This window comes from Chaetodon trifascialis, chromosome 5, assembly GCF_039877785.1.
Source record: "Chaetodon trifascialis isolate fChaTrf1 chromosome 5, fChaTrf1.hap1, whole genome shotgun sequence".
Lineage (NCBI taxonomy): Eukaryota > Metazoa > Chordata > Actinopteri > Chaetodontiformes > Chaetodontidae > Chaetodon > Chaetodon trifascialis.
The window spans coordinates 26,376,598-26,390,129 of NC_092060.1; the positions used below are offsets into that span (position 1 = coordinate 26,376,598).

Below are 13,532 nucleotides of genomic sequence, written 5' to 3' on the forward strand. Positions count from 1 at the left end.
ATCTCGTCCTTAATTTATTGGAGTTGAGAACTTTTATTTCCATAAGTATGGTCTCAAGCCAAAGTTCCATACTCCTCTTTATCGCAAAGTTCAGTATCTGCCAGGGAGTAATCATTAGCTTGGAAAGTGTTGCATTGTGTTAACATAAAGAGTTTTGTCTTGTACATGGCCAATGATACATGACAGTACATCTGACACAGCAAGCGTAGGCAGTGCAACACTTCACAGAGTACACGAGCACAGCAAAGTACAAGAGATGCAGTAGGTGCTACACAAATGAAGCATCAGGTGTTGTGCTTCTTTATATTTTCATAACTAGCCTGAACATTTCACTCCCTTCTTTCTCACTCTGACATGAGCCTTAATATCTACTGTTGGGATTGATATAGTTTTATTGTTATTGTTTGTTGTCCTCAGTTCTACGTTGACGTTTCCACTGAATAACTTAACTGAGCACATCTCCATTCAGTTTCTGTGTCAGTCCACATATCATAATGCCCAAGTACATGCATGATAGCCGCCCAGCACACAATGGCTGCTTTACATGAACCACTGCCGAGATAATTAACTGGAGAGGCTGTTGTCAGAATCTGCTGTGCATCCCATAATTTATCACATCACCTGGAGAGACCTCGCTCTTACTAATCATTCTAATTCTTCCTCATTTCTGGTTTATCGCTGAAATCCACTTTATTTTGTACTAATTACATTTTATCCTCATCCTGGGGTCTTTTGTGGTCTGCGGGTTCTTGCACTGTAGTGTGCACACTACAAATCAACACACAAGCAGTCTGAGTGGAATTCTACAGAGTGAAACAAATTGATGTTCACAGCTTCGTCGGGCTTTCTTTTGAATTCAGTGAAGACATTTGTGTTACAGTCATGATGATACGGCACATTGTTGCACCGGAGAGAGAAGGCAAAGCTGCAGGGCTCCATATTGTCATTTACAGCTAAGAGTTGCCGTCTATCTCGGGGAGGACCAGCTAGGGGGATTTATAATCCAGAAATAGCAGCATTTCAAATGCAGATAGAGTCATCTTTCATTTCTTTGTCTCAATGTCTTTGAATCTAATTTTGTGGTCAATAGGGTAAGAAATACAGTAAATGCCAAGGCAAGAGCTTGAACATTTTGGCTTTAGCCGGTAAGGTTTTCTCCTCTACCTGATACTTTGACCAGTAATCAACCACTGAAAAACAGCCTTGTGGTTTTCTAAGCCTGACTGTCAGTGACTCACTTACAGAGCTGCTCTGGCCTCTGTACTAGTGGTTCTGTTCACTTTAGGAATTACCTTTGGGAGTTACCTTTTCTATAGTGGATGCTTCTTGTTCATGTCCACACAATCAATCTTCTGTTTCTCAGCAGCAAGGAAGTTCTCCTCTGCAATATCAGCAGTTTTACAAACTTCTTTATCCAAAACACTGAGTGCAAATCTCCTTGGATCACATTGATTGCAATCATCCTCTGCAAAGATGCTGTAGACCCAGTGAGAAATAATTCCCAGACATTGAGCCATTTATAAACAATGTGTATGCACAAAAACCATGCATACATAATTCCCCCCATACATAATCTGATATTTGCACTGAAATGAAGAACTGAGAACCGAAATGCTGAGACATAGGCCAAATAGTCGGGTTTGCCAATTTCACTGATTCACTGATTTTAGTTTAATCACTAACCAATTGAGATATCACTGCAATGATGGTTTACAGGTACATGGGATGAATTAGTGATACAGGCACTTTAAATAACCACAGTCAAGCATATTGACAGCTGTTCTGCTGCTGTTGGAGAACCCCTCCAAAGCAACACATCGAAGCACCGATATGCAAACAGATGTTTACAGACTTGTCAACACTGGGATTTGAAAATATGGGAAGTGTTCCAGCACCCGGCCTGGGCAATCCCACCACCTTTGCCACTGTCTACATGCCCCTTACATTTAGTACACACAGTGAATCCTAAAATCACCTTCAGAGCAACAAGGATTGGGTTAAATAGTTCCTACATTAAGTGACCACAGCTAGGTGGTCAGAATCAGGCACCTGGTTGAAAGTAAAACACTGTGGACATCCATGTATTATATAAATGAAAATACAAGAAGGCATATTAATGTAGCACTTAATTCAAATATATATTACTTGAAGGATAAGTACACATCACGCTTCAGTTGTGACTTTGAGAGAGGCGACTGCCAAGAGAGACAGTTGGTGAGAGGGTGGTTATGAAAATGGATGGGACAGATAGATAGATAGATAGATAGATAGATAGATAGATAGATAGATAGATAGATAGATAGATAGATAGATAGATAGATAGATAGATAGATAGATAGATAGATAGATAGATAGATAGATAGATAGATAGATAGATAGATAGATAGATCCTAGGGGCTTTCTACATCCATGTTCGGTTAACTGTGGGAGTGGAAATTAGGCTTGTTTGCAAGTGCCCACTTCCACAATGACAACAATTTATGAAACTGAATCAGGCATTCGCACAGCTTTATAAATGCACCAAAGAGCATGCCCATGCATATCTTTGTCTTTATACACAGAGTTTCAGTCGTGAATCTACACAGAGTTTTGTGCATCTGGCCCTGGGTAGTGTTTGTTCCATGCTGAGCCCACTTAATCGCAAAGGACAACACCATTAAAACCAATCACTGTGATTCAGCAAGTTTCTAACTTTACAGAACTCAAGGTTCCCTAGGAAAAAAAAACTATGAGTACATGTGCTAAAGAAAGTTTTAAACTAGTCCTTGTTGTTAAATAATGAAATGCAAATCATGGCAGAATCAATTCAAAGCAAGTTTGATTAGCCATGGCTTAATAGAGAGCAAAAACTTGTTATGAAGGTATTGTTTACCGAGTAAATTACCTGCTCTTGGAAATTCTTCAGTTGTTCTTTGACAAAAGTTGTTTTCTTTTGGACAGCTGACATTTATTCTTAAATCACACCATTAATATTTGCTTTAAAGGTTAATTATTTTTATAACCTCAATCTATCCAGAGATGGTTTCCTGAGCAGAACTAATGTTACACAATCACCTTCTGTTTTTGATATCCTCATGGAAAAAAGCTGTCTGCCTCGCTGTTTCACAAATTACAGAAGAGCTGAGGAGGAGCTACTGTAGAATTCACTGATTATTTTAGAAACACAGCAGCAGAGCAGATGCTTAGTGTTCCACCTGTTTGAGCCTGAAGATTGCAGTTGAATGATGATCTCTAAATCCTCTAATTTATATTTTAGTTTTAGAAACTGAGATGCACTGATAATATATATAGGAGGCAAGTCCTTATTCAGGGGCTCAAACCACAGACCGCTTAAAACATGGATGTGGTTTCTGTGATATTACTCACAGGTTTCTGAAGAGCCACTGTGAAGCTCTGTGACAGTTGCTCATCTGGCCATTACCATCTTGGCAGTGCCTGACTCCAACCGGGCTAAATGAAGCCTGGTTAATGAAACCTGGTGGCTGGCTGTCACTCAAAGCAGCCATGCCCAGAATTGCGCATAACTTTACATCTTAATATAACTTAAATGAGTGAGTTATATAAATATGCTCTCCCCATACAGCTGTCATGAACAAGGAAATAAACCATAGAGACCAAAACCGTTCTTTGTACTAGGCTGTAAACATGTTTATTTCTGCTGTAAATTTGGGCATTTACCATGGAAGTCTAGTTTTTGGAGCCAGCCTCCAGTGGTCATTCAAAGAACTGCAGTTTTTGGCACTCAGTGTCAGCTTCATTTTTCATCCCTGGAGGTTGCTACTTTGCTCAGACTGACTTTAACCACAACCATTTGTAGGAATTGCAGGCATTGATTTTCCAGTTGAGGCACTGCTTCAAAATCTATTTACTTTCTGTCACTTACGACCATAAAAGGGTCATATTTTACCAAAATCAGTGTAACCAGTGTAATGTCTGACAATGCTCCCAGCTGTGAAATCAATTATTACGCTGCCTCTTCTGCCTGGGTGAAAGTTGCATGTACTTTAAGAGGACATTTTTTGTCTTTTGGCCACCCTCGAGTTTTTAAAATGCTACTGTATTTCAGTGACCTTCTGTGGCTGCACAACTCTGAGACCTACAGGCTGTTTGGCTTAGAGTTTAGTATTCATATCATTCCTGGACTGTTTACTGTGGAATTAATGGACCGTTGTCTCCCATCAAACTACTGCAGCCAGTCCTTAGATGAAACAGACAGCAACTTGCACAATGTCCTTATGGGGGAAATGAAAACTGAAAAAAAAAGCACTTTCTTTAAAGGGCTGTCACACCTAGAGCAAAGAGCAAAGGCCCTGCAGTCAGAAAGCTCAAGCATTCAATGGCTAATGTCTTTATAAGACAGAATACTGCAATGGGAAGCCAGGTTCAGACTGTGACCTGGCAAGCTCCAATAAGACAAATAAAACAGCTGACAAAATGGATATAACAATGGCTAGTTGAGAGAATAAGTAGAATAAAAACAAGCTAACCAGAGATTTAACTGAAATAAAAAGGGGATCAACTAAGTTTAGCAGTTGACGGGACCATCATTGAATGAAAGACTGTTAAAAATGCATAAAATATTGGCTTTATGAAATTAAACAGTGACTAAAATGGGTTAAAATATTGGCTACTAACCACTGCTGTGATCTCTTTACATTAAACAATGTGTGTAATTTGTGAGCCGACTATTGTCCCACAAACACACAAAACAAGCTCCTATGTAGTAATGTGTCTGTTCTCTCGAGCTTTTGAATACAGGTCACTGAGGTCAGGCTGGCATGGAAAAGACTAAAAATACCACACAAGTTCCATGTTCAAAGATGTGAATCTAATGTTTTTAATAAGGCCCTGGTCAATAATTAATTGTTTATTAATGCACATAGATTGTTGCCTTGTACACTTCACACCTTGTTTAATTCCATTGTCAAAACTCTAGGTCTCAAAATAACACTGCAATGAAATAAAGAACACTTCATGCATAGCACCATTTTGTTAGTAATATTAGTTGCTTAAGATTTACCACAATGCCTACAATTTTCAATTTTGTATTGAGAAATAAGATAACAGAAGTCCAGTTCCAGCAGTGTCAAAGCAGGGAGGGGCTGGAAGGCGACTGTCCCAGCCTCACAACTATAATCACACTGAATGCAGGCCATTGTTGGAGTTTGTAAAAGCTATGGAGCCACCAGACCATGTAACACTCACCACCCAGCCCCCAGTAGTGGCCTAGATACTGGGGCACTGCACTATTTCCATGCTCTTCTTCATCTGCTGTTGCGGGGTTTCCACCCTGAGGAAGAGTTTCATGTGTCATTTGGCTTTCGCTCAAATGGGAATTACAGCCCCTTTACAAAGTTGCTAGAGGTAAATCTTCCCCCCACTGTGTTTGGATTGTCCCCTGTGGTCAATAAGAGACACACTATCAACAAGCAGCCATACGGTCATGCAGTCATTAGCCACAGTTTGAGCTAGCAGGTCACTTCAGGAGTTGCTGACAAAAGGGAAATGTGATGATGCAGCACAACAGCACTCATTTTCACACAGTGAATTGATAAATGGCATTTTAAAGGCCAATGGCCGATTTAAAGAGCAAAAATCACTATCCAATAGTTCGTACACAAGGATGGTTAAGTAAATAAAAAGTATTTGTAGACAAAAGTTTGGATTTAACAGGAGTTGCAGTATTAAAAGGAGGTGACATTTGGGAAAGAAACTCTGTAGTTTGTCAGTACGTGTAAATTGGTGGCTTAAAATATGTAAAATCAACTTTTATATTTTATACATTTTAGGACTGAACTTCACACCCTCCTTACTTAAATCTTCTCCTCACTGCTGTCATGCGAAATTAACGTTTTTTTGCACAAGTGAGTTTTATGGCATTGCTAATAAAAAGCTATTCACCGGAATGGACTGGAATATTTTTGTGATAAAAAAGGCAGCATTAAATTTAAGGGGAAACGAAGGTGACACTAGAGGGGGGCTGCATCCTTACTGACAGAGGCTGACATGTTTCCTGTTGCTTTGATTCAGACATTATAAGCATCCATGACAAAACGGGTTTTCTCACTTAAATTCACTCAACAAAATCTGTTATTCAGCTCTGATGTGTCTTGCTTGTCATCAAAAGTTTGTTATTCATTTGATCTTCTGGTATTCATAGTACACAAAAATGCATTTTTGCCTCTTCGTTCTATTTTATCTCCTGATTTCATTTCATCACTTCTCAAATAACAATTCCAAACTGCTAAATGAACGAGACTGCCAAGCTCATACCAAACCAGACTTGATTCTGCTGAAGGTGGAAAGTCATGTACTACACAGCTCGTTGGAAAGCGCTTGGCATTCTTCTCAAAGAGTCTTTGTTTGGCTGCGGATTCCAGTGACCTTGCTGGACACCGACAGGGAGAGGGAGTGAGCGAGAGACAAAGAGAGAGAGAGTGAGGTGGCTATCGGGAGAGAGGGAGAAAAGAAAGAGGGAGCTGAGGGCAAAAGAGGAGATGGGAAGAGAGAAAAGAAGAAAGTGGGTGCTATAGGAAAATGAGAATAAAGCATGAGCCTGTGAGGTAGAACAGTGAGAGAGGGAAACAATAAAAAGTATGAGCAAGAGAGAGTGAGAAATAGAGGTGCAGTGAAAGAGACATACTGTAGATGAAAACAGATGAGTCGGAGCTGAAAGACAAATGAGAGGGGGCTTGAGAAACAGAAAAGAGGAATGTATAGACTTTGGTGATAAAGACAGACACTCAGAGACAGAGAGAGGGACGGTGGGGGTGTGTTTGTGAATTTGTGTATGTAAAGGAGAAAGGGCCAGTATGTGTGGACTTGTGTACTTGTTTACTTATGTCTGTGCATGTGTGTGTGTGTGTGTGTGTGTGTGTGTGAGTGTGTGAGAGAGAGAGAGAGAGAGAGAGAGAGAGAGAGAGAGAGAGAGAGAGAGAGAGAGAGAGAGAGAGAGAGAGAGAGAGAGAGACGTGTTTGACAAAAGGCTTTTGTTATAGAAGTGGCCATTTTGAATCCTCTCCTGGTTCCGGATGGCTCCACTTCACTGTGTCCCAGCCTAGTTGTTTGGCCTAGTTTCTCATTAAGTCTCCACTTGTACGATGACAGCATTTACTCTGCCGGCCCACTCACTATTTATGGCAAACATCATCACAATTCCTCCAGACAAGGCTCAGCTCGATGCTACACAAGTGAAAAGTTTGTCTTCCAAGGATGACACATGACCCTATTTGTTCTTTGAGGGTTTTACCACCGGTTATGCATGTTTACGCCTGTTAGCTCCAAACTACAAATAAGTAGTTATGTGCCAACCATTTTTCAACAAGAACTGTTTTAAAGGTTCTTGTTTGTCCATTCAAAGACTCCTGTTTTACATTTTGACAGCATACTAACATGATGCTCGTCTGCAGCTGTCCTTGACTGACTTTGAACACCACAAATAACAAGTTATAAAGATGGTCAAAATGGCAAATGCTTTATCAAGTGAGGACAAGCAACACTGAAAAAACTAATGGTGGCTAATTGTTCAGTGAGATTGATTTGCTGAGATTGATGAGCTATCTCAAGCGAGTTTTTAGCCGTCACACATTGATTTTCACGCAGTAGCGGAATTAACTGAAATGTGTTGAGAGACATTTCAGTTTAGTATGCAATACAATTGTTGAAGTCATTCATCAAGCATAAATGCCAAACACTAAATGGTTTGAGATTCTCAAATGAGGATTTTCGCTGTTTTGCATAATTGCAAAATAAATACCTTGGACTGCTGAACAACACTGCTGAAATAAAAGACACAATGCGAATGTCACCTTGGAATCTCAGTGCTTAAGAGGAACATTTTTCACTATTGTATTAATTGAAACAATAATTGGCAGAATAATTATTAGCCCTACTCAGATCTACTGTATATTTACACAGCTACACATGAAATAGAGACTCTTATCTGATTCCGCTTTATCAGAGTACTTCATGAACGTTGTGTTTAATATGTTGCGCATTCATTGTATAAAGACACTGAACAATGTGACAAAATTTCAAAAGCACAATGCAGGTTACGAGAGACTGGATTAATGGGATTATATCCACAAAGGGAGACTTCTACAGCAGCGCTGCTGATCACAACTGTAAAGATGAAACACACACCGTCTTCTTCATACATTAACAAGTCGATGAATAGGGCATAACCTCAGTAGCAGTAACATACATACACAGGCTGCCGTGCATACCTACGCAGACACACAAACCTACACAGAGAAACCTCTCCCTTCTTGTACAGTGAGTCACAGTGCCCTGATTCATCTCCATTGATCTAAACCTTCACAGTAGCCTCTGAGTCAGTCCTTTTGTTACTTCTCTCTGCGAGTCATCTTACATCATTCATAAAGCTGCTTATTCCACTGAGGTGTTTCTTTGAAATGTATTCACTATGTTATACAACTGTACTGCCTGAGTTTTGATGTTTCACAATCCGTTCTACAGAAGTTGCCATCTGTTCTGAAGTTAATCACCCCATGAACACCAACCGTGCTCACTCGCTCACATCCATGCAGCAATAAAAGCATACATGCACACACTTAAGACGCATAGTACTACTGTGAAGTGCTGAACTGTAAATTCAGCTGGGATGAGAGTGAGTCATGGAAACAGCTTAATATTATGGGCTGTCTTTCCCTTGATGTTGCTCGAGCTAATTAAGCCTTGTACCAAGCTACTCAGGTCTGTTTGAAGTATGCAAGAAGCTCACTTTAATGGTGTGCTTCATGCTATTCTGTGTTTTCACATTTAATTTGAATATGTTTACAACCGAGGGACCTCAGATTATACAGATAAGGCCTCAGAGCTTAATGTAGACACACCTGCGTTTCCTGCAGTGAGTTGATCTCCAAATTACTTGGAAAATAAGATCCCCTCCTGAAATTCATATCTTATTATCTTAACAACGCAGAAAATACAGTCTACAACCAACCACCCATTGGCTTTCATTGTGCTGCATTCCACTCTATAAGAAATACGCTTCATGTAAATGAAATGTCAATTTTTATGCCATCAACATTTTAAATTCACTTTGAAAGGGCCAGAGGATAATATTTTTGGTTTGATAATCACACATCAAAACAAGATCAGTTGTGTGTAAAGCTGGCTGTCACAGAAATAAAGCTCATTCTACAGGTGCACTCAAATGTCCAAGTAAATGTGGTGGTACACACTGACCCCTACTGTTGATGGCCTGTCATCACCCTCTTCTGTTGAACACACCCCTGAGCCAAACTGTTGACTGATGTGGGAGCAGCAGGGTCACTCAGTGGCACGTGGAGACAGAGAGGTCACAGTGTTTGTGTCTGCCATTTGTTTAGGATCGGGGTGTTGTGTGCATACGCTGCCAATCAGAACCTGAGCTCCCAGGTGAAGAACATACGGCGATTGGTCAACAGCAACATGAGAGACCTGCACACCTTTGCTAATGACACGCCAATGGTGAGACACTTATTCTGTAGAACATGCAGTGGAGCGTTATCACTCTGCTTTGTGTCCTATGGCTCCATCACAATATTATTTTATGTTATGAATGCAGAAACAGAGAAATCCACATCATGCTTTCAGTATAAACATGATCATTACTGTACATTGTGTAACAATCCCACAAATTACATTACAATACCATCAATTGGACAGGAGTTGATTTGCTGAATGTGAGAAAGGACAGCTACTAGTTACAGGAAGTCTTAGCAAGTGAAACGATGTGGGTGAAGCACAAAAAAGTGTTTGACTTTGGTTGAATGAAAAGCCAAAATTTCCAGTTCACTGGAATGAGAAAAGTTCTTGGTATCTCAGGTATTACAGTTAATGCCAAATGTATAAACCATTGTGTGTGCTTTTTCTGTGACTGCCACTGTTTCCAGCCATTCCTCATTTATGTAATCCATTCAAGGTGCAAAAACAGATTAATTTTAATACTTTTTGTGCATGTGACAGTAACAAATCTGCTTTTCAGATCATTCTTCAGGAGCTCAGGAGGCTTCTCTCACTTTACTATAGAGATCCAACAAACCATTCGTTAAGCGTTACATGTTTACGAAGACCAGTTCTGTGTTTTTCATTTTCTCCACTGCATTTTGACAAACAGCATGAAACTGAAATATGTGCTGTACCTCGGAGTTCTTGTCGGAGTCTATGATGAGACTAATAAAATCACTTTCCTCTGCTTCCATTTGTAAGACTCTGCTCTGCTCTGTTGTGTTTCCTGTTTGCAGCAAATTGATTACCTAATATCCCAGTACGCCACAGCCAAGAACAAAGTCATCTATGACCTAGATAGTAAGTAGACCTCCTCTGTGCCTCTGATAGTGAATTAAGTGGACAGAAACGATTCACTGAGTTCTTGCTCTTGGTTGTGTATCACGCTTATTATCTGAATTTACTGTGTCTACTTTCTTTGACTTGTTTTCGCAACAGACTTGTGACACAACTAGGTCTAGATAGCTACAGTGGTGACTGTTAGAGAAGATCCCTTGAGTATTCATCCTACTTTTATCTTGAAATAGTACTGAAGGCAGCTCTTTCCTGAAAGTTAAGACCTGCAAAAGCAGTAATAGCAGCAAATATAATAAAGGGACTTGGACTATGTTACTGTTTTGTATTGTTTATCTGATGCTGTGTTCTGTACAGATATAGGTCCATTATTGGGTGGAAGGATACATGATCAGCTGGATAAGGAGGTACATCCTGCCTTGGACAGAGTGCTCAATATGGCTGGAGGTACATCTGCATATTTTTCATTTCCTCTTTTGTCACAATATGATCATGTTATTGTAGGCTGCAAGCATTGACATAGAATCCTGCCTTACTTGCAAATATTGTAGGTTATGAGAGGAATAAAATAACTGCACTTAAAAACAACCTCATAAACCCACAATAATTCCATTATCAGATTTTTCCCCACTAAAAGTATGCTGTATTTTGATTTTAAAACTCTAATAAAGGTTAAATCACTTCTTATGGTTGACATATTTTCCTGTGAACAGTAACAGTTTTGGGAATCTAGTTTCAGTATTTCTTTTTGAAGATCAGTGAGTTATATAAAAGCTGTAACTTGTAATAATTTTTTTAAAATCTTTATATTTTATGCTTTTTTATGAAGTGAAAATCGAGAGAGCCATCAAAGGTAACAGTAACTCAGTAACTGGACAATGACCTACAATCCTTTGTCCCCTGACCTTGTGAACTTTGACACCAGTGTTGCTCCTGTGATTTGTTTCCTTGTGATCTTCCTTTAGCAATTAGACCGAGCTGAGCCCTGAGATACATCTTAATGAACAGCAACAAAGATTCATAGATTGAAACTGCACTACGCAATGTCTGAGCCCTAGTCCACACATACATGGATATTTCTTAAAACAGGGTTTTTCCTCCTTCATTTAAAAAAAAAATCCCATCCACGCAACCAGCTAAAAAAAACATCTCTGTCCATATGAAAAGACAAAAACACAACTGAAGAGCTGTCAAGAGCATGCCAAAGCAACAGGCAGCAAAATAATACTAACTCTAAAGACATGTTGGCCAATCAGAGGCCTGATTAAAATCTATTTAAAGTGGGCTACCTGCATTTAGAGATCCACTTCGCAACGTTGGAGGCGGGGTCTCTGCTGTTGGATTATGTAGCAGGGACCTCCATACAGTATGTGGAAACATGTAAAAAGTCCCATCAGCAAGGTTAGCAACAGCGCTATCTGGCCACGTCAGCCATTGCACAGCCATTGCAAACAAAGGAAAAAACAGAACACAATCCCTCGTCACAAGCCAAAACTTACAGTTTCTGAATATCTTCACCCTGGAAGGAGTTTTCCAAAAGCTCTATTGTCAGTGAGCTAAAACTGCATTTGTCTGTGGACAAAAGGCCGAAACACCGAAAAAGCTTCGTTTTGACAAACACCACGTACGTGTGGACTAGGCATGAGTCTGGTGACTACACATGGCAGAGAATTTTGTGTCTTGAATTTCAATTTATGTAAAGTGATTTAAATTAAGCACGACAAAATATTTAAAGAGACTCGTTGATTCATCAGCAGCATGCCCAGATGATTTCTGCTAGTGCTCTCACCAGATAAATTGTTTTTATGGGCACACAGAACAAATCTGTGAACTTTTACACATACAAACAGATAATATTCCCTTTCCATAAAAATTCTTGCCTAGTGCAGTTTTGGGTTAATAGCATCATCAGATTTAGCCAAAAACCCAACATAGCATCAACCTGCACCTAGACGTCTCCCTTTTTACCCCTGTTGTGTTCTCACAGCGTGAAGTGAGCATACAAAAGTGATGTGTTTGTGTGACCTGTCCTGTTACTTTATTTTAACTCTTTACCCAGAAATTTCAGAGCAATCTCATGCAAATTAGCTATGGAAGTATTATTTTATGTATTACAACAAGCAGCTGTATATGGATGTTTGACTACATGGAATATACAGGCTTGTAGCACAACAGAAACAAAGGTGAAATAGCAGTCAACAAGCATGCCAACAGTTCAGGTGTAAAATACCTGATCACCAGTGACTGTGACTACAGTTTGTGTTCTCATTGTCTGTGCACTGTTGTGTGCGTGCTGGGGCTGAGCCGAGCAGTCAGAGGGTCTTAGTCTCTGGTATGATCAGATATAAAAACTGTCTGAAAGCTAAGGATCAAGAGTCATACGTGGAAGAAAAATCACTAATGCGCAAGCAGAAGTGAATATGGTATTTATGCATTTAGCACATAGCATCCATCTGCATTTTCACTCCCCACAGGTTTGCATCTTTTATGCCAATGTTCAAGGCTGCCAGTGTTTTTGCATTCTTTATCCTGTTAAATTTTAAAAGTCTGCCGCAGGCTGCTCTGTAATTGTTAACTAACACTGGCTGTTGTCTTGTGATGCATTCAATTGGTGGGGAGAGAGTTAATTTATTAACAGCAACATTTTTAATAGAATCTAACAAATTCATAGTGTTCCTTTTTGGTTATTTTTTGCAGACAGCAATTCTGTTTGGCAGTCAAGTCTACTGATTTACACCAGCATGTGAACACACCACAGACACCACAAATCCAAACAGTCTTGGATCCATAATACTCGGCTCAGGCCTAGTCCTCACAATAAGTAAATCCTTTGTGTCCTGTATGAGTCTGTGATTTTGTGTAACATGAGTAAAAGGTTCAATACATGACATACTCCTACATACTACATACTACTATGCTAGCTACTAAATCTTTGTGACTGGTAAAACAAAAGTCACTTTAAGTTTTATATGCCCCAGAAATGTTCCCTTCATGGCTGAATAAAATGTATTTTACTGGTCTGAATAAGTGCGCATTTATACAATTCCACAAAATTTCCCAGGACACAACTAAAAAGATTTTAATAAAATATTCCCAATTCTTTATGTGTCATTTTGCAGCTGAGCTCTGCCATCTGGGGCTCATGGAAAAAAGTTTCCTGACAAGTCATTCAATTTTTAATTTTACCTCAAATATATAAGTAAGCTCATGAGAAAAATTGCCAA

General features: G+C 39.5%; 1 protein-coding gene across 1 annotated transcript in view; it reads left to right on the plus strand.

The window, feature by feature from the left end:
• prom1a (prominin 1a) overlaps positions 1 to 13,532 on the plus strand; it is a 77,888-nt gene that overhangs the window by 42,184 nt on the left and 22,172 nt on the right. The window contains exons 5-8 of the mRNA XM_070962004.1: positions 9,354 to 9,474; positions 10,251 to 10,314; positions 10,666 to 10,755; positions 11,138 to 11,161. Of these exons, the coding sequence (XP_070818105.1) occupies positions 9,354 to 9,474; positions 10,251 to 10,314; positions 10,666 to 10,755; positions 11,138 to 11,161 (299 nt within the window). The remainder of the gene's footprint in view (positions 1 to 9,353; positions 9,475 to 10,250; positions 10,315 to 10,665; positions 10,756 to 11,137; positions 11,162 to 13,532) is intronic.